Genomic DNA, 22,257 nt, shown 5'->3' on the forward strand with positions numbered 1-22,257 from the left:
GATCATAGGGTAGTTGTATTTTTAACTTTTTGAGGAAGCTTCATACTGTTTTCAAGAGTAGCTGCACGTTTGCATTCCCACCCCCAGTGCAAGAAGTTTCCTTTTTCTCCACATCTTCACCAACACTTGTTGTTTATTGTGCTTTTCATTTAGCCAATTTCTGACAGGTGTGAGGTGATATCTCCTTGTAGTTTTGATTTGCACTTCCCTGATGATGAGTTGGGCAGGGAACTTTGTATACCCTAGCACACATCAATGAATCTTGACAGCAGTGAGAGAAACTGAGGCACACTGATTCATTAACATTGGTGAGTTGGGAAAGCAGAGGAGCAGGGAATAGGACTGCTGATTCCTGAATGAAAATGCAAGGCCAGTCTTTATACAACCCTGCTAGATTCATCTATTGTCCTAGGGAATCTACTTCTTTTCTCATCCTTTTATAATGTCAGAGTGGGAAAGGAACTTGGAAGCCCAGAACCCAGTCATTTCTTGCTCCAGAAGAGAAAACTCAAGCTCAGATGGGGAAGGGAGTTACACAAGCCCATATAGTGGTCACAGAGTGAATTAATGGCAAAGCTACAACTAGAGGCCAAGTGTCCTGACTACCCCTCTCAAATATCCATTCCACTGTTCCAAGTTGGCTCATCATCCTTGAGGTATGTGATGCCCTCCTTTGTAAAAGATACTCAGACTATACTTTCACATGGTTGCCTGTGGATAGGAGAAAAAATAATTATGATCAGTCACTTTCAAAGTAAAAGACTTATCCAGATAACAGCTGTAGTCTTGAACTCTGTTGTCCTGGGATTCTGTGGCCTTAAGAAGTAGAATGAGTGCTGGCAGACAGACACATCTCAAAGGAGTGGACTGGGGGTGCATCCAACTTGAGCAATGATAGCCTTATTAGAAAGTAAACACATAAATCATGAATATGTTGGGGGAGAGGATGAAGCATCAAGGCATTGATCTGAAGAAGGTGAAGGCTGTGATTTGAAGGAAGGAAAATGAGTAGGGGACAGATATAGAAAAGAAGCCCAATTCTGTTGAAAATGAGGATTGAACAAGAATGGGGAGGAAATATGATGGGAAAAGGGATATAGAAACCTACAGAAGAGAATGAATGAAGTGTAGGAGGAGCTGAGGTAGTGTAGCCAAGAGAAGAGAAGTTTGGGGGGGGGGTGGCATGTAATCTTCAGACTTCTAAGGAATTATTAAGGACAGTAGATGATTTGTGTGGCCACAGGGAGCAAAGCTGAGATCCACAGGAGAAAAGGAGTTTGGCTACACACAAGGACTTTCTGAGAATCAGAGCTGTCCTCAGAGGGCACAGACAGTTTTGGTAGGTAGTAAGCTCCCCATTAGTGGACACTTACTGTCAAGGGCTCTAATCCTCTGCCAAGATTCAGCCCAGGGCCAGTCTCTGCTTGGGGGTGGGGCCAGATGGCCTGGATTCAAAGAGGTAGGGGCTGTGAAAGGGACGGGAGAAAGAGTGGGGCTGGGTCAGGGGTAGGAATCCCCTTTGGAGCTCCCAGGCCCAGCCTGAGCCCCACGTGGCTGCTGTGACCAGGCTGGGTTGGGCTGGGCGGGGCGGGGCCAGCGGCCGGCAAGAAGGCGGGCGCGAGGGCGGGGAGCAGCACGGAAGCCCGGCCACAGAAAGAAGCGGGCGACGCGACAGGGGCGGCTCTTTCCTGGGTGGGGTTTCTGAAGTCGTGGCCCGTTAGCAGGAAGCCGAGCAGTTGCCCTGACGCTAGCGAGGGACCCAATCCGAAACCCCAGTCCCGAGTCCGTGCTGTGTGTACTGTGTGCTCAGCGCTGCCCGACAGCTCCTAGCCGAACTTCCATCAACTCTGCCACTTTTGCAGCCACCATGCCTAAGACGGTGAGTCCTGAGGATGTACGCTGCCACCTTGGGGGCTCTAGCTGACTCTAGTAGCCCCTTGCTGGTGGCTAGGAGCTTGGCCAGCCAACCGCCCACTCAGAACGCCGAGCCCTCCGCCAAGACCTGGGTTAGGGAGGGGCGAGAATGGAGTCCTGGTCTGGTGCGTCCTCGGGTGTGAGTGGGTGCTGGGCAAGAAGTGTGGACTAGGTGGGACCTGCCTCTTTCTCAGATTACAGTTTCCTCCGTGTGGGATGAGGCAGTAAGGAGGGTTCCTTGGGAGCCCGAGGTCTCTTCTTGCCCCTGATGTGCTATGGGGGCAGGGGAAAGGAACACTTTTCTCCAGTTCATGAATTGGTGCCTTTCTGAGGGGCAAAGCTGCCATGGTCCAGGAGGGGTCAGGGGAACTGAGAAAGAAGGAGGGGGTAGGGAGCTGCAATGGGCTGATCCCCCACCCCCACTCACCTTTCTCATAGCTTCCCCTGGCAGCTCCAGCTGTTTCTCACTAATAGGGGAAGAAAGAGTTGGTGGAAGAGAGAGTTGTGGAGGGACATATCAGAAGCTGTTTGCTTTTACCCAGGATCACTAATACTTAACTGGGCACCAGTCTGAGGAGAGGTCTGCTTTACTTCTAGGGTAGAAGACTGGTTTCTTCCTCCTCTCCACCGACAGATCCTTGCCCTTCCCATTGCTTAATGGGTCTCTATCTCCCCCTATCCCCTCCAGACTTTTCTGTGAGGTGTGGATTCTCCCTTGTGGGGCTGCACCTTTCTAAAATGGTGGTAGCTTCTAGGATTTGGTCTCCACCCTGCTGGCTGTTATGAGAAGAGCAGAAGCGTCCTGGGAGTGGGGCCTAGGGAGGCCGGATGCCCAGAAGGGAGGGGTAGGGGAGGGGTGTGCCTGAATAATGAGTCCTGCTTGCTTTTGTGCAAGTCATGCCAAAAAGCTACTAGGGCCCTTTTCTTGTTCGGGAAGGCCTGGTGACCACACTGACAAGCAGCTTGTTGTGCTTACAGACCCCTCTCCTTAGAGGACTGTCTGAGCCTTGTAGAGCTGAGATAGTGACTAGTAGCCTTGAGAAGGGCCAAGGGTCCCTGGAGGAGAGGAGTGGGGTGCCTGATTCTTTGGGTGTATGCTGAATTTGGTTGCCACGTTGCTGTATTCCAGCCTTTCTGTCAAGTCATTCTTGACTTTCCAGAACGCTGTCCATCAAAACCACCAAGTTTTCAACAAGTATGTCCTTTTACCTTCTCTCCTTTAAATTGCTGTGGTGGTTTTATGACACGGGGTTTTCCCACACTTGGCTTCCCTTCCCCAACACACATAAAGTGAGAGAGAATGGTTTTGAAAAGAAAAACATGGAAAAAAAGCCCACTGTCTCTGCCAACACAGAGGATTATAAAGATCCTTTCAGGAGCCTCTTCTTGAGTTTAGCTCTCTGTGGGTGTTTTTACCTAAATAGATGGGTGGATCTCTGGGAACAGACTTTACCCTATGACCTCTCTTCACTAGTGGCATATTTCATAGTCAGTTCTAAGGTAGCTCACCTTTAAATGTAACTCGATGGGCCTAGAAATTGCCTCAGAGTTGCCTTAACCATCCCATCTCAGTCAGAAATGGCAAAGAAGATAGCGTGGTGATCCTTTTCCTGGGCATGGAGAGAGACTGGAGAATGAGCTGTTTGAGGTTCAGGCTAGGGTACTGAAGTTACCTAATACTGAAGGTATTTTTATGCAGATTGACAGAAACTTAAATCAGATTGGAAGAAGAGGGCTGAATTTTGATAGCCTGAAAACTTTGGAGAATTTTCCATGTTGTTCTGTTCAAGTAATGGTCAAATTTAGGAGAAACAACTATATCATGCTTATTAAGACCATAGAATCTTGACCTGAAAGGGACCTCTGAGACTGTCTAGTACAACTTTCTCCCCCTCCCCACCCAAATATTTCTTTTTTTAACTAATGAGGATATTAGGCTAACAGAAAGGAACCTACCTAAGGGCACATGGTGACAAAACCAAGATTGGGGTCCAAGGTTTTTGATGCTTATCCCATTGACCCTCTGTTCTGACTCAGTGATTGGGTTCTTGAAATTGAATCCCCTCTCCTGCCCAAAGCAAACTGCCCTCTGTTCTTAGGACTTCCTGGTCCTCAGATAAAAGAAAGTGGATAATTTAGGCAAAGTAACACTGGAATTTGTGTGTTCTCCTGGTGAGAGTTGAGGGTTTCACAAGGTGCCTCCTGTTACTTTTCTCATTCCTCATCACAATTCTGAGGCATCCAGGGACTTACACTAGTTCACTGCATGCCAGCTAGTAACTTTAGTGAAGGGAGAAAATTCCCTGTTTTCTGCTACTTCTTTACTAGTTAGGCTATTAGGCTATTTCTGGAGTATGACAGATAGGGAAGGGTAATGGAAAAATCAAATCTGTTCATTCATATGAACCATGTCTGCAGTCTGTCAAGGCTGGGTTTCATTTTTACAGCCAATTGTCTCCCTTAGCCCAACTTCCGTTAAATCTGTTAAAACATGCTCCTCTGTATCCTCTTTCTTCCAATTCTTGGATTATGCTTCTAGTTGCCAGTTTCCTAAGTCTGCTTTAGCAGCCAGAATGAAGAAGCTTATTAACTTGCTATCTACACTTTCTGCTGATAAGACAGTTGTAAAAACAAAGTATTTCTCCTTCCCTGCCCTCTTTAATTTTTTTTTGGTCACAAAGTCTTTAGGACTCCCTAAAAAGAGATTGTTTTTAATTTTCAAGGTTTTCTTGAGTTTTTGGTTTGTTAGAGTTGAAAAGGCTCTTCACAACTATCAAGTCTAACCCTTCTCATTGTATATATGGGAAAACTGAGACCACAGATAGGGAGGGGCTGACCTAGAATGATGTAGCATGTCAGTAGTAAAGCCAGGACTTGAATCTAGGTCTTGAACCAGTCTTGGTAAAACCTTTTTATTTTGCTGGATTTTTAGCCCTAGCTCAATAGGTCAGGGGAAAGGTGATCAAGTGGTCATTAATGTGACCATCCATGTGAGCAGATATAGAGTCCAGCTTCTTGAAGTATTTGAAGGCTTCTGGATCTGCATTCAGCTAAACTTTAACAGGGACTGTGTGGACTATTTATTCTTCTGCCATTCCTAGCATTGCTTGAGCCACTCGAGTGGCACTAAAATGGTACTTCATGAATAGGAGGCAGAATATCAATTTTTCAACCATTGAACCAGCCCTGCATACAGACTTTAGGGAAAGGAAAGGGATCAGGAATGGAAGTTATACATGAGAGCAGGTGATTCTTTGGATCCTGCATCTCTCCACTTTTTATTTCCCCAGTTTACTCTACCATTTGTGAAAGTGTAGATGATAGAGCAAGAACTATCTTGGGGATTTCCTTTAGACTTCTCCTTGAATAGCTTTCTGGACGGAGAGGGGCTGGTTAGGCAAGAGGATCCTTGAAGGCAACAAATAATCTATACTTAGGCTTGGAGCGGGGAAGGTTGTTCTCTGAGGGGGTTGACAGGTGGTATTGACCACTAGTCTGCTAACTCTCCATTATTCTCTAGCTTCCCATAATAGTAGCTTGTTTTAAGGGTGTTATTTTTACTTTTCCTTCTTTCTGCTCTCAAGAGAATGCTTTACTGGATGCTGAAGGGATATTTAGAGGTCATCTGGTCTATCTCTCTAGCTCCACATCCAATTCTATGGATGAGATAAGATGACAGCTACATTTATTCTGAACTCTGTTCTAATAGTGTTGCTTGGCAACTGTCTGTCTAGGTTCCTTTGTGTCTTCCTGGGAGTCCCCCTTACTTGAATTTTCAGAGTCAAGATCCCCAGAGGGGAGAATATCTGGTTACCAACATGACCATGGTTGGGCCTTTATGGCTAGAAGTTGCTGGAAATTGGCATTATTACAGGTTGGGAACAGTGTGTTTCTGATTTTTCAGAGATACAATTGAATTTATCATGTACATCTTTCCTAATTCACAATCTTTTCTTGCTGCTACCATACCCACTCTTCTGCCCCAAAAGAAAAAAAACAAAAAACAAAAAACAAAAACAGAGTACAAAGATGGTCTCCTTTGGGACAGTTTAGTGGTCAAGTAGAGAGGTGGTCTTATCATGATTGGCTGGCTTTGCTGTTCATCCTTCCCATTTCATGCTTGATAGAGCTGAAAAACTTTTCAATTCCAGGTTCTGATTTGTGTCATAGGAGCAGTCACTTGAAGGGTAGCTCAGGACTCCATTGGTTTGGAAAGTGGCAAGTAACACTAACTGGAGAATTTTTCTTCTCTTTTCATGTAAGAAAAACATCTTCCCTGCACTGGGTGTTGTATGGAAACCAATTTGACAGTAAATTTCATATATTAAAAAATAAAAAAAAAATAAAAAAAAGAATCAAAGTAAAAAAAAAAAAAGAAAAGAAAAACATCTTCCCTGTCCTTAATTAAGTGGTCCAAATGAAGTGAATAGTTAGGCAAGTCCTTTATTCAGTCTCTCAGTCTCTCCAATTTGTCATGAGGGTACTGCATTAGTAATAAATACACTCTAGGGATCTTGATGTCCTTGAGAGCCTTGATGATACAGCTTAAAGCCTCCCATTTATATGTTTTTTATTTCCTTAAGACATTTTTTCCCTCAAAATTTGAGTGCCTTCTTTGTACCAGGCAGTGTGCTAGAATTTTCTGGATGTAAAAAGTTCAGCAGCACTTGCTAAAATGTACTTTTTTGTCCCCTTACACCTCTGGGGGGAATGTGTTTTCCTGGGTACTGAGTTCAGAATGGAGAATTTTTAGCTTGGGAGTTGGTTTGTTTCATTAGTAGCTCTGACAAGAACACTGGTAAGAGTGTTCTTGGCTGCTTCTTCTTAAGTCTATGGAGGGAAAAGGACTATGTCCTTCCTTACGGAGGAACAAGAAACCAAATGACACTATATTGTGAAGGCTATGAGTTGACTGAAGAGCCTCAGACAAACACTGAAAATTGCATGGGTTTCCTTCTCACTCTCCAGTAGCATATACTCCCTGTAGTTCTGCTGAAATGCCAGGAAGCTGTTAGGTTATGTTTCAAATGTACTTTTAACCTTATGAGTGTGGTAGTTAGATATTGGTAAACTTTGAGGAACTGGTGGGCATAAACTAACCTCTCAAGATAACTACCACCAGTGAGCTGAGAGCTAGCTGTTGTGGGGTACAACATTTCAAATGCATCTCTATTTAGGATGACCCAGAGCTTCCTCATCCTTAACCTTCACTTCAGCTGATTGTTCTGGATTGTCTGGGTATCTCACAGGAGTGTTTTAAACCACAGAGCAAATGACCTCATCTTAAACTTTTTAGTTCTACCTTTATGTTTTGGATGAGGATAGCAAAGTCCAGAAAAGGGAAGTGATATGAGTGAACTGATAATAAGGCTGGGACTAAACCAAAATTGCCTAGCCCCAGTGTAGAGGAGGAACTTTTGTCTGCCTTCTAAATGGCACTTGGTGCAGGGTACTCAGTGTTTTCTCCCTCTGTGCTGGGGTGATTTGACCATAGTGTTATTATGGTCATGGGAAGAGCAAGTCCTTCTGAATGTGTAGAACTGACCTCAGAGGTTACTTTATTTGGAGATGATTAAGGCTCTGACAGTGCCTTTGGGACTCTGTAGCACTTCCCAGGAAGGTAAATGTTTTTTGCTTTGTCTGCAAAGGGTGGTAGAAAACAGATGCATGTGTGTTGAAGGGAGGTAAAGAAAGGAAACTAGCCACATTTTCCTGCTTGAGATTGGGCCTCAACTGCACTAAGAGTTTTTATGGACCAGAATTCTTTTCTGTACTCATAACTAGAGGAGTTATCCAGCTTGCTCAGGATCACATAAAGTTGGTAATAGTATTGAATGGAGAACTTGGCTTTCTTGATTACCAAGTTAGTGGTCTCTCACTGGACTTGCCTATCTTGGAAGAATGACTCTTTTCACCAAGGGGACACAGACTTCCAGAGAATTGGCTCTGTGGTGATTACATTAACAAGATGGCTGCAGTGGAGTTCCCCTAAATAGCTTCTGCTGTAGCAGATTTCAGTCAGTGGGCGACTCAGTTCTTCTGGGGCACCAGAATGACGTTTCTCTTTTCCTGCCCCCCTTCACCCAAATCCCTGCTTTCACTTTGCCTTTTTAAATTTATGACCTAGCAATAGTACTGCTAGGAATTTACCCAAGGGATACAGGAGTGCTGATGCACAGGAGCACTTGTACCCCAATGTTTATAGCAGCACTTTCAACAACAGTCAGATTATGGAAAGAGACTAAATGTCCATCAACTGACGAAGGGATAAAGAAGATGTGGTTTATATACACAATGGAATACTACTTGGCAATGAGAAAGAATGAAATCTGGCCATTTGCAGCAACATGGATAGAACTGGAAGGTATCATGCTAAGTGAAATAAGTCAGGCAGAGAAAGATACCATATGTTTTCACTCATATGAGGATCCTGAGAATCTTAACAGAAGGTCATGGGGGAGGGGAAGGGGGAAAAAAGTTACAGAGAGGGAGGGAGACAAGCCATAAGAGACTCTTAAATACTGAGAACAAACTGAGGGTTGATGGGGGTGGGGGAGAGGGGAAAGTGGGTGATGGGCATTGAAAGGCACCTGTTGGGATGAGCACCGGGTGTTATATGGAAACCAGTTTAACAATAAATTATATTTAATATAAAAAAACTAGAGTGTACTAAATTTAAAAAAAATAATAAATTTTGAGTTCTTCTCTTTCTGTATCTGACTCAGTCCTCAAGCTTGACCCGTTTCTTGAGATAGGGGAACGTTATGGTATTTTCATTAGTATTTTGGTGGAAGTATTTGCTGTTGTCACAACCATTTGAATTCAGAATAGTCTCTTGGCCTCAACCCTCACTACTCACTTCTAATTGTTGCAGGCCAAACCTGGGGCAGGTGGATAACCGAAACCAGACCAAACCAAACCAAAAGACTTTTAAGGCCTTCATAGAAAGCTAACATAGAGCAGTGGGGAAAAGCACAGACTCTGGAACCAGACTGCTTGGGCTCAAATCCTAGCTCTGTGACCAATTATTTGTATACCCTTGGGCAAGTTACTTAACTTCTGTGTCTCATTTTCTTCAACTGTAAAGTGAAGACAATAATAGTACCCATCTCATAGGGTTGTTTGAGGACTGAATGGGCCAATTTGTGTAAAGTGCTTAGAACTGTGCCTAGCATCTAATAAGTTAGATGCAAATGTCAGTTATTATAACTACTTATGGAACTGAACTACTATATGCCCAACCCTGTGCTAGGTAAAATGGTAAGAAAGAAGGCAGGCAGTTACATTCTCACCATTTATTGAGTGGTTACTAAGTACTCTTTACTATAAGGGATAGAAATAAATGAACTGAGTATATAGTTCCTGCATTTATAGATGTCCCATTTAATTGGAGATTTAGAGCTAACTCACTTAAAAACATTTTAAGAAAAAGAAATACTTCACATGACATTCTCTATAGATTTTGAGAAGAAGGGGGTTTAATGAACAGAACTTTGAAGGAAGTGTACACTTGGGAGCAGTAGCTGTTCTCGGTGGGTGAGTGACATGCTTTTGGTACATGGGCATAAACCCTAGGCCAGTGCTCTCTTGAAAGTGAGTTTGTCTAAAATGAAGGAAGCCTTGAGGTGCTAATTGTTTCAGGGGGAGCCACAAAGTACATGTGAGCATAGACCAAGTTACTCTTTCTAGGGTCAGTGACAGCCAATAATCCTGTCTCAAATGCCAAATGTTCTGAAGGGGTTTGTTGGGGAAGAACTGAACCTTGGGTTTTATATAATTGGGTTAGTTAACTGAAATAAGTTTTACTGTCTTTGTTGCCCATGTAGGTATGTAAGAGACTTCTTCCTTCACATTTCCGTATAAACTAAATCAAGGAATGGAGCTTAGTAATTACTTTTTAGGCCAGCAGCCTACAAACAGCTTTCAGTTTTCCCAATGGCTTTACTATGAGATAGGTATTTGGGAAAGATGGAAATGAGGGGATAATTTTTTAGTGTGTGATTGGAATAGGTTAAGGAGCATGTTATTTTCTGGCTAGGTCCCAGCTGCAGCATTTGGGCCTTAAACTTCAAGGAAAGACTTTTTGGGTGACTTTTAAAGCACAGTTCTTTGTGCCTGATGACAAAACCAGATCTGATGTTCCTTTCAGTGGACTTTTTGTGGCATAAGGTAAGTGTTAACATAACTCCTAGGCCACAGGTATGGTCATTTACCACTGAGCATGCTTAGTAGTAATGTTTTGTCAGGTAGGTCCTATAATTGGTGACTTTAATTTTTTTAACATTTATTCATTTTTGAGGGACATAGAGAGACAGAGCATGAGTGGGGGGAGGGGAGGAGAGTGAGGGAGACACAGAATCAGAAGTAGGCTTCAGCCTCTGAGCTGTCAGCACAGAGCCTGACTTGGGGTTCGAAACCATGAACTGTGAGATCATGACCTGAGCTGAAGCTGGATGCTCAACTGACTGAACCACCCAGGCGCCCCTATAACTGGTGACTTTAAAGGCCAAATATTCTTTCTGTGTTTGGTGACCCTTCTACTTTGTGAGAATTTGGTATTTTGTGTGGCAGAGTATCAAGCAGGTCCTAGTGATAGAGAAAAATTGAGGTGTGGGCATTTGGTCTCACAAAACAAGGAATAATCCAAAGAAATCCATTCTTGGATATGTATTTGGGAGGTGACAGGGGTCAGGGCCTAGTAGGGGGAACAATGCATACCTATCAGGCTTGGTCAGCATTTCCTTCCCTCTCTTTTAGTCTGGGACTCTCTTAAATAACTGGGAAGGATCAGGCTTTATTTTTCTCCAGTGTAGTGTGTTTAAATAAGATTCCTGATTTTGCTGTCTTGGTCTAATCTGCCCCCTACCACTCCCTGCCACACTCCCCAACTCCTTGTCCTTTTTCAGACATCTCAGCCTGCAAGTTGGATGAAGTACACCAAGATGTTCTTACCTGTTGTAATCTTTGACTGTGGTTGACTATTCTGTGGAATGAAGGTGTAGGGTAGGGGTCAAGGTAATAGCCAATTTGAGTGTCATCAGTTAAGTTGTACAAATCTTTGCTGTCTTCAAGGGTTTTAAATGAGCAAAACTCCTCTCCAAACATCCTTGCTGATCTCTTGGGAGATTAATAACTCAGAAATTCCCTTGCTGAGAACAAAAGCCACTTAGCCTGTTTGCCTTTGAAATTTTCTTTCTTCTAACATGAAACTATCAGCAATATCAGAAATATGTAACCAGAGTAGATCAAATCTGTCTTCCCCAGGTTTCTTACTCCTTCTGGAACCTGGGCAATGGTATGTCTAGCATATGCTTAGTGAGAACATCTGACATTTTTCTTCAGAATTACGCTATACCTCTCTGCTGGTACTTGGAGAGCTGTTCCAGCAGAGCCTGCGTTGGGCCTGGGGAAAATGTCTTTTGGTTGTCTTTCTGTCTGCCATAGCCTGGGCATTTTCCTAAGGTTGGGAGTTTGTCTCCTGGCCTTAGGCCAGTTGCCAGAGGAAACCAATGACTAAAAGCTTCCTCCCTCTGACGTCAGCTTTGGGAACCTTTCCTGATGATTCCCTACCAGTCAAGTATGCCTTATTTGGCTATTTTCTCCCCCCTCAAATGCCCTTTACCACCTCAACTAGTTCCCTGTTCTTCTTTTGGTACAGGGAACACATTTCTCAAGTTTATATAGTGCTACCTGCAAATTTTTCTTTTTTCCTAGTAGAGGGCTTGCTTAGAACAGGTGGTGAGGCTCTTTGATAGAGGTAGGGGAGAAGTGGGAGAGGAGAGAGAAAGATGCAAATGCTCTGGAATTACCATAATTTCTCCATCCTTCTTTCATTTCTCCCCCTTCTTTCTTTTTTTTTAAAGTTTTTAAATGTTTATTTATTTATTTTTGAGAGATACAGAGACAGAATGCGAGTGGGTTAGGGACAGAGAGAGAGGGAGACCAGAATCTGAAGCAGGCTCCAGGCTCCCAGCTGTCAGCACAGAGCCCGATGCGGGGCTTGAACTCACGAGTTATGAGATCATAACCTGAGCCGAAGTTGGATGCTCAGCCAACTGAGCCACCCAGGCGCCCCACTCTCCCCCTTCTCTCTTATCTCTCCTTGTCCTCTTGACTCAGCCTGGCCACCCCCCCCCCAGCTTCTTACTTAGATCTCTGATAACCTAGGGGTACTCTTGCTTGACCTAAAAAGGCTCAGAGTGTGGGGGTGGGCAAGGTGGTGCTGGGGCTTTCAACATCTTAAACTATTCCTTTGGAGTAAGTAAAACACTCCAGTTGGTAAATTCTTTGTGTGTGCCTTTTGTACGCCTAAACTTCTCACTTGGCTTTCCTGAATGGAATTGGTCCAATGTCTGTCTGCTTCCAATCCTCAGTCCTGAGCTGTCTAGCCCTAGGTTAGAAGACCTGAGCTTTTTGACATTTAAAGCTTGAAGCACCTGTCTGGATGTTTTTTTTTTTTTTTCCTAATGCATTTTAATAGAAATGATGCAATGGAAAGAATAATGTACTTAATCAGGATATCTGGTTATTTAGTCTCTGGCTGTGTGACCTTGGGCAAGTAATTTCTATGGGCCTTAACTTTGATATCTATAAAATGAGAACATTGGCTTTTTCTGTTATTATGATTTTTTTATTCCTATTCTTTAAGAAGATAGTAAGGGCTTCTTAGAAAGAGTGTAACAGAACAGAGAGTAGCAACTATTTGGAGAAGTTACCCTTTCTTTGCAACGGCATTGGGAACATTGTTTCTCCCCCCAGCTATCCATGTATAATTAGCCCTCTTTATTTCAGTGAGTTCTTCTTAGAGATATTGGATCCACCTAACACAGAGATCACTGTGGGCATCCTGGCTTGGAGAGACAACTGTTGACTGAGTGCCTTGGGTGGGGCCTTGGAGTCCAGCCTGCAAACCGCAATTGCTGGTTATTTTGGGTCATTGGTGACTACAGGAAGAATAGAAGACCCTGAATTGGTCATTGTTCAAGCAGGGAAGGGGAAGACTAAGAAATAAACCAAAACTGAATGCGAATGAGATTTGACTTCCTTTACCACCTTCCTCTACAACTCAGCTACCTTAAGCCTGTGAAGTTGCTTTTGGCCAAGTCTTAAATTGCTAATGTCCCCTTCCTCTTCCTCTGTTTGAGTCACTGATGTCTATGTTGCTCTTGGATGGGGAGAGCTAGGTGATGTGGGCTTGGAATAAAGGGGAGGAATTTCCAGTGAGAAAGATTGCCACATGCCTAGTGTTAAGCCTTCAACTGATTTTGCATTTTGTGAATATGGCTTCCTTTGGTGTTAGACCTGCAGATCAAAGGAGAGTGATTTCTGAATTTCCTGTCAAGGCCTAATAGGGTGATGGGGGCACAAGCAGGTTTCTAGAAATGATGTACTCTTGGCTGGATCTGTTTTCACGCATCTTCTTCTTCCTCTTTACTGACATTGTGTAGTTCTACTTGTGAATCAAGGATCCCAGGCTGTATTTCAGCCACCTAGGAGTTGGCCATGAGTTTGATCTTCAACTGCCCTGAGCCCTCTTGAGGGAGGGCATGATATAAGTATTCTTAGTATCTGTCTTCCTTCCTTTGGGAACAAGTTCTTATGGCAGTTTAACCAGAGAAGGCTTAGTTGGGTAGAGCTGGGCAGTGCTTTTGGGTAGAAGATTCTTCCCCAACATTGGGCTAGAATAGCCTCCGGGCCATGTAAGAACTTGCTGCTGGGTGCAGACACCTTGCTGGCAGTCTTTCCCTCCTATGGGCCTCGCATGTGTTATTAAGGATTCCAGCTGAAGGTGGTATATTAGAATGACTGTTGGTGAGGGAGGGTAAGTAAGCAAGTGGATGAGTGAAAAGGGGAGAAGGAAAGAAGAGTAGTAGTTATTTTTGTATTTCCCCTTTTTATAAAACCCAACATGGCATCATATGGCAAAGTTTAGTAAATAGAGGGAGAAATCTTTCATAAATCCACCATTTTAATAGAGCAATTATTATTTATGTATATTTCTTGTCATAGCTCATATGTGTATTATAATTTTCCATTGTGCATAGTGTACATAGTGTACTACATAGTAATAGTGTACTACTTCTTTTTTTAAAAAATAATGTGTATTTATTTATTTTTGAGAGAGTGAGAGAGAGAGAGTAAGTGGGAGGGGCAAGGAGAGAGAGGGAGAGAGAGAATCTCAAGCAGGCTCTGCACTGTCAGCACGGAGCCTGATGTGGGGCTCGAACTCACAAACCGTGAGATCATGACCTGAGCCAAAACCAAGAGTCAGACACTTAACTGACTGAGCCACCCAGGTGCCCCCAAAAAAGTCCTAGTTCTTTATCCTTACTTAATATATCACTAAATCTTAGGTAGATGCTTTTTAGTTTTTAAAATGAACACTTTAATGGCTTTATAAAATTCCATCCAATGGCTGTGCCATAATTTACCATTAACCTTTTGAGAGTCATTTAGATTACTCCCAGCATTTGCCAGTATTTATAACACTGCAGTAAATATGAAGAGGAGAAAATCTAAACTCCTTAGCATGGTATATAGAGAGAGCCCTTTGATACCTGGCTTCTAGCTCACTTTCCAGACATAGCTCCCCACATGTATGCTATACTGTGGCTTTGTGGGATCAAAGTTTTCCAAGTAAACCATACCTTTTATATCTTTCAGCTCTAGCATGTCTTTTCTTTCAGTTTGAAATGTCAAGGGTGTCTTTTTCACCTCTCCCCACTCCATGTTACCTCCACTGGAAACTTTCTTTAATACTCCTAGGTAGTATTAGTTGCACCATCTTCTATGTGCTGACTGTACTTCTCTCATAGGAATTTCTGTTATGATACTTACCACGTGATGTTGCAACTGTCTGGGATCCAAGACTTTCTCCTTCATTAGACTTGTTGTCTTGAAAGTTTATAATCCCCTTTGCTTCAAGAAGGGTCTCTTGTTCAGGCAGACGTGGTTAGGGATGGGTAGGTCTTTGAAGAATGCATAGTCAGTGACAGACATGGAGGGGGAAAAGCAGCAGTAATGTATGCAAGGGATTCAACAGTGTTGGATTAGCACCTGGTGGGATATACTAGGTGCTAGTAATAGAGAAAATATACTTTGGAGTAGGAAAAGGGGCATTAGCACCTGTAGGGATAAGAGGCCCCTGAGAGAGAGTCTTGTTGGTCTTGGCCCACCAGTGTAAGCTTCTTAAATCATTTCAGGTATCAGTTTCCTATCTGTAGTATGGAAAGAATGATAACACCCTACTTCTTAGGGTTATGGTAAACATTCAGGCGCTAATGCATCTGGAAGTCCTCTGAGAGGTATGGAGCACAAAAGAGGGAGGGTAGGCCCAGGACTCTCCAGAATTTTCTAGTTGTTCTATTAAAGTTCTTTCCTATGTGTGTTTCCTATTAAGCCTGTAAGCCCAGAATGCCAGATGCTATAGTTTTCCTGAGCAAGTCCCACAGCTTGGTGTTTTAGTGGAAGGTATGCAGGTAAGTCCCATCTCCCTACTCACCTGAGCAGCATTGCTCCAGGTAGCCTTCTTACAGCCTTCCTCAAGAATGGCCCCAAATGGCTAGAAAGGGAGGTGGCACCTTCCCCTCCCAGCTATTTAGCATCAAATGAATGGTACTACAGTAGAGGGTTTCCTAACAACCCTTCAGCTAGAAGCAGAAGTATTTATTTATTTATTTATTTATTTATTTATTTATTTATTTAAAAGTTTATGCATTTATTTTTGAGAGAGAGAAAGCACAAGTAGGGGAGAGGTGGAGAGAGAAAATCCCAAACAGGCTCTGTGCTGTTAGTGAGGAAGTCCATCACAGGGCTCAAACTCATGAACCATAAGATCATGACCTGAGGGAGATCATAACCTGAGCTGAAATCAAGAGTAGGACATTTGGCCGACTCAGCCACCCAGGCACCTTGGGAGGTGGAAGTATTTATACAAACTGCAGTGAAACTGGGTATCTTTCAGGCCTTGTGGTTAGAAGGACAAGCCTGCCATGGTTAGAAGAACAAGTCTCTGTGTCTGTCACTGACTATATGTTCTTTAGAGACTTGCCCATCCCACCTGTCTTGGGCAATTAGCTCATGGGGAACCATGAACCATGGCCAGATTTAAAGTCTTTGGATGGATATTTTCCTTCATCTAGTGTGCTTTTTGTTTTCTCCCCATACCACAATGGCTTCTTGATGCTGTCCTGGCCATTTGAAAACCCCTAAGCCACCCCAGGATTTTATGTTTTATAAGGGAAGCAAATGGTATGAATCTATGGAATATCCATTAACTATAAAACACAACAAGGAGAATGGACTTGCTCAAGATCCCATAATGAGTCAGGGACAGAATCAAGTCTTAAAGCCATGACTCTCAGGAATATGTTCTCTCCATCCTATCAGCCTATCCCACTAGGAATGTAAACTTCATGAGGACAGGGAAAGTTTCCCACTACTCATTATATCCCCAGTACCTAGCACAGTATCTAACATAGAGGAGGTACTCAACAAATATATGTTGAATAGATACAGTAATAGCTACTGTTTTCAAGTTGTATTGTCTTTCATAGACTTCTTTAGCTAAGTCTACTGGAAAGCCAAACAAAATTCCAGTGGCCCACTGTAAATTAGCTAATGTAGACCCAGCTGGACCCTGGCAGAATGGAGCTGTGTAGTACCAAGGAATGGGGAGGAGTTGTCCCTCTTGTGTACCTTGGAGAGTTTGTTTACCTGTGAGTGGCCAGCTTGTTCACAGCCAATTTCCACTCCCTTTTTCCATGTCTTCACACAATGTAGTAGCATTCACACAAAGGGAGAATATTTGAATCAAAATTTTTAGTGAATTATAACAGGCATTTCTATCTGCCTTTGTGAAGCAACTCACACTTTGGCCATAGAGTACATATTTGAAGCATTACCCAGTTTTTAAATTTATTTTTTTATGTGTGCTGGTAACACAGGTAGGGCTACATGGTGCAATCTAATCCTGAGAGGTATGTGCTCCTGAGGTTTAGGAATTGAGTTGACTCCTATGCTCAGGGATGGGCATGGCCAGGCACAGATCAGGGAGGACAGCAGGGAATCATGTTTGGGAACTCAGCAGCTGTGTTCTTCTACTGTTGCCACTGTTGCCACCACCACTGCCACCACCATCATCCAAGCTGCTTTAGGGCCCAGAGATGCATATCTTTGCAGATTTGGGCAAGTGTTAATCAAGGTAGGCTATGTTGGGAAACAAGAGAAGGTCTTTTTTCTACACATTCCCAAGAATGATGTGTGACCAGTATTTTGGAAGTATAGATTGAAGCCTACTAGATAGAGTTGGGTGCTCCAAAATAGTTAAGCACCTCTGAAGGTCATCTTGTTTTTAAATGCCTTCTCTATCTGTTTCTATACTGCTGAGTTAGACAACATATAGGGTATATTAACAGTCTGTGCTGTTTGGTAGGGCAGGCTTAAAGAAAGATTAATTTATTTTACAATTTGTGATTTGTTTTCTTCATTATAAAACTAAGACATATTTGCTGTAAGAAATGAAACAGTACTGAAAAATATAAAATTTTATGTCTTCTGCCCCTGACTATTCTTCAGAGAGAACCACCATTTACCAGTTATATTAACTTAGACTCCGTTATAAGTACATTTATACACATATATTTTCTTTTATTTCTCTAAAAAACATTTAATGTTTATTTTTGAGACAGAGAGAGGGAGACAGAGTGTGGGTGGGGGAGGGGCAGAGAGAGAGGGAGACAGAATCCAAAGCAGGCTCCAGGTTCCCAGCTGTCAGCACAGAGCCTGATGTGGGGCTGGAACTCATGAACTGTGAGGTCATGACCTAAGCTGAAGTCGGACGCTTAACTGTCTGAGCCACCCAGGTGCCCCTACACATATAATTTTAAACACACACGTAAAACAAATCCATACTGTTCTGCACCTTTTTTTTAACTTATTTTGTGATGACCATCTTCTCATGTCAAATCAGATTTTAATGTCTGTATGGGCTCATTAATAAGCAAGTTATCAAATGGGTGGAACACTTAAAATCTATACAAATGAAAAGGGCCCATATTCTTTTTTGAGTGGAAAATAAAGAAGACATTGTAAGTATTTGCCTTCCTGAGAGAGAAAGGCTTTATGCAGAAGGTGGGAATTGTGGACCCTTTTGTTAGCATGAAGGAAAACTATTTCCTTCATGAAGCATGAAGGGAAAACTATTTCCCTTTTCAAGTCCCACATCTAGAGATTGCTATTATTTCACCAGTGTCTAAATGATGTCAGTGGGATGATTGGCAGTAGGTAAACCACTTTCCTTTGCTTAATATGGACACTTCTCTCTCCTGTGGTTTTGCCAGTTTGGGATAGCTTGATTCCAAACTGAGAGCCCTGTTCACCAGAAGACCTCTGCTACCATAGATGTTTGAGGTTAAGGAAAGAAGCTGGTGTGTGCGTGCGTGTGTGTGTGTGTGTGTGTGTGTGTGTATGTGTGTTTGTGTTGGTGGTAGTGACGGGCATAGGCTTTTCCAGGCTTCTCCAGAGACGAGCAGTGAAGCTGGATTAGAATCCTCATCCACTATCCATACATATCAGGGATCTTGTCCAGGTGACAGGAAAGTAGATTTTTTTAGACTACTCAGCTGTAATTAAGCCATCCAGTTAAAGAGTTGAGGAGGATAGTGATTTGTGAAATACAAACAAATATACAATATATTTTGAAAAAAAATATCTAGCTTCTCCTGGTCTTAGAAACTTGCTAGCTTGAAGATATTGATCATGTTGAAAGGAACCAGGTCCAATGAAGACAAGTAGAATTACCAGAAATGGAGGATTTCTTCTGCCCACTCATGGCATGCCCCTCTCTTCTTGTGTCTCTTAGTTCCCAGACTTTCACAGTGGATGGGACAGAGCTTCTGCTTACTCAGTCTTTAATCCTGGAGCCTCTGCCACCAGAGATTGACCTTGATTGGGCCAGGCCTATAGGCCACTGCAGGCATTATTGCCTTCCTCTTTAGACAAACAGGAAACTGCCTGCAGATTATAAGTAATTGGAGCTTTTTGAATCTTGTAGGGCAAGGAGAGCAAGGCTCTGAGATCAGACTCCAAAAAAGGAAGGGGAATTACATTTTGGGATACTTTAGTCTTTGGGCTGCTTGAATCCAAAGTATCTCCAGGCACTTATTTAGGCCAAGTTTTCCGGAAGAACTGTGTTTTAGCATATTGGCTGTGTGACCTTGTGGGAAGTCCTTTAACCTCCCTGAGCCTCCTGTTCTTCACTGGTAAAGTGAAGATGATAACGCTAGCCTGAGTTGGTGGGAAACTTGGATAAGATAACACTGAAAAATCCTCAAATGTGAGTTCTGTGGAAAATGAACATACAGGCTTCAGGTGCTCAGAGAAGCTTAAGTCATGTTTTAACAGCCTCTGTCAATAAAGGCAGTAGAATGTGCCAGTGGATAAAAGACTTTCACTTCATCATTAAGAATGGTTATGATCCTGGGCACCTGGGTGGCTCAGTCTGTTGAGTGTCTGACTCGTGGTTTCAGCTTGGGTCATGATTTCACAGTTTGTGAATTCTAGCCCCACATCGGGCTCCACAATGCTGGTGTGGAGCCTGCTTGGGATTCTCTCTCTCTCCCTCTCTCTCTGCCCCTCGTGTGTGCTTTCTCTCTCTTTCTCTTAAGAATAAACAAATAAACTTAAAAAAAAAGAATGGTTATGTTCCTTAAAAGGATAAGCCTCAGGGGTGCCTGAGTGGCTCAGTTGGTTAGGTGTCCGACTTCAGCTCAGGTCATGATCTCATGGTTTGTGGGTTTGAGCCCCGCATTGGGCTCTGTGCTGACAGCTCAGAGCCTGGAACCTGCTTCAGGTTCTGTGTCTTCCTCTCTCTCTGCCCCTCCCCCACTCCCACTTTGTCTCACTCTGTCTCTCAAAAATAAATAAATGTAATAATTTTTTTTTAAATGATAAGCCTCAGTTATTAGGAAAAGTTCACTTCTGTGGAATAGCTCATTTATAGACCATTTGGGATCAGTGATGCATTGCCATATAGTTAGCTCTCAACTATCCATAACAACAGTTTCTTCTTCCAGTTACCTGTGTACTGCCTTTCCTAAGCCATCTGAGCCCAGGGAATGCAAATTATCTTGGCTCTTCTGACAGCCCAAACAAGAATAATTAGGGACATATTTTCTAAAAAAAAATTCCCAGACATAAAGTGGTTAGAGTGCTACTGCTGAGTTATCCATAAGGTATTACTCTTATGTTGATGTGGATAACTGACCTTAACTATAAGGAAAACTGAACTTTGGCTTTTGGAGCAAGGAAATAAATAGGCTTCTACTTCCCTGGTCAGAAAAGATGGTCAGTACCATCTTTTCAAGCTGTGAACTCAGGTAGTGGTGACAAATTTATGAGACTGGGATTGAAAGGGAGTCAAGCCTTCAAAGAGTGGAGGGAGGAGAGACCACGTATGAGATCATCCTACATAGACTGTTATTCTAACGGAGGGTTTGACAAGTTATCCCTCCCCCAATGTACTGGGATTTAGCCTTTGTTAGGAAGAGCCAAGACTAAAGAAATATTAAAAGAGCTCTTAGAGACCCCTCTAGGCAATTTCCCCTGGAGCTTCTAAGCTGTTGAGAAGCCCAGAAAATGGAATACTAGGGTTGGGAAGCTGGGAGGGAGTTATAAATTTAGGGGATAGCTGCCTGCTTTCCAAGTATTTCCCTGTTTAAAACAACCTTGAGATATGTGAATTTAAGGAATCCCTTTACAGGTTGGCTGGCATTGTCTTGCAGTCATTTTCCATTGTTCCTAGCTTTCCTTATCCCTTGGCTGGACAAAAAAAACAAACCAAACAAAAAAGTCTCCAACACAAATACTAATAATTCGATATGTTTGTGATATGCATCCTAGCTGTCAGAGCCCTTTCAAACACTATTATGATGTCATTTAATATTCATTAGCTCTCTCCAGTTGGCAGGTTAGGAATTATTATCCCCATATTTGCATATGGGGAAACTGAGGCCCAAAGAGGTTAAGAGACTCTACAAAAATTACTCAGTGAATGAATAAGGAAGACAGGAGTTGAATGGAAAACAGATGTGACTTCAGTTTTAGACTGTGGAGTATTGGAAGGGGAGATGAATGTTGTTTCACAAAGGCTTAGACTTAAGCTCTAGTCATGGTTAAGCCACATTGGAAGTGGTCAACTATCTGGTTTTTGGATGGCAGGACTTCATAGAAAGTCCTAGGAATGTTCAGGAGCATAACTGGGTGGAGAGAACGGCAGGAAGGGTGGCAAGAGTCAGTCTAGGCCTGATATGGGTGAAGAGGGAAGAGGTGCTTTGAAAGGGTAATTCATAGGGAGCCCACCAGAAACAGGTTATAGAATGACATCATGAGGTAGATGGTTTAGTATAATCCCTGGCCAGATAGTCCCTGGTCACAAATAGTTGGTAAGCCCTCAGGAATGTGACACTATCACATGGGAATGTGTCACTAGAGCAGCCAAAGCCTGTGGAAGCAAGAAGAGCAGATCTCCCTTGTCACCATCCCCTCTATGTAGGGTGTGAGCTCCTTAAAGATGGGCCATAGAGACCAGATGTGGCAAATGGAAAAACCTAGTTGATAATGGCAGATAGGCCTGGTCCTTTAGAAGGAAAAGTCATGTTTGCTTGATTTCGAAGCATGTGACATTGAATTTATCAGTTCTAATACATTTGTATGTATGTATGTATTTATTTATTTATTTATTTTTATTTTGTTTTTTTCTTTACAGATCTGAAGCAGAGTTGGGAAAAGGGGGAAATTTGAACTCCTGACTCTAGTAGCTCTAGGGGCCAGAATGAAGGTGGAGTTCAACTGTTAGAGCCGCTGTTCTTATAGTTGGTGACTGAGTTTTACATGGGGCCAGCTAGGTTCCTTACCTTCTGATCCACTGGGAAAGTCTAGCTTGCCTGTGCAGTTGGTCTCGGCCAGCCTGGGGAAGCACATGTAGACTGATTTATTGTTCTGGCTTAGGACTATGGGTGTCAGTATTTTTTTGTAATTTTTAAATATTTATTTATTTTCGACAGAGAGAGACAGAGCATGAGCAGGGGAAGGGCAGAGAGAGAGGGAGACATAGAACCCAAAGCAGGCTCCAGGATCTGAGCTGTCAGCACAGAACCTGACATGGGACTCAAACCCATGAACAGTGAGATAATGAATGGAGCTGAAGTTGGACACTTAACCGACTGGGCCACCTAGATGCCCCAGGCATCAGTATTTTTTAAGAGTTCTTCTAGTTTAATGTTGGGCTAGGGTTGATAACTCATACCTAATCAAAGCCTCTTCATGTTATATCCATAAAAAAGG

General features: G+C 42.9%; 1 protein-coding gene across 1 annotated transcript in view; it reads left to right on the top strand.

Moving 5' to 3' along the window:
• The first annotated feature begins 1,652 nt into the window (after positions 1 to 1,652).
• The window catches only part of MSN (moesin), a 64,846-nt gene continuing 44,241 nt past the window's right edge, over positions 1,653 to 22,257 (top strand). Inside the window, exon 1 of the mRNA XM_007094653.3 lies at positions 1,653 to 1,879. Coding sequence (XP_007094715.1) covers positions 1,868 to 1,879 — 12 coding nt within the window. The 5' untranslated portion in view covers positions 1,653 to 1,867. The remainder of the gene's footprint in view (positions 1,880 to 22,257) is intronic.

This window comes from Panthera tigris, chromosome X, assembly GCF_018350195.1.
Source record: "Panthera tigris isolate Pti1 chromosome X, P.tigris_Pti1_mat1.1, whole genome shotgun sequence".
NCBI lineage: Eukaryota > Metazoa > Chordata > Mammalia > Carnivora > Felidae > Panthera > Panthera tigris.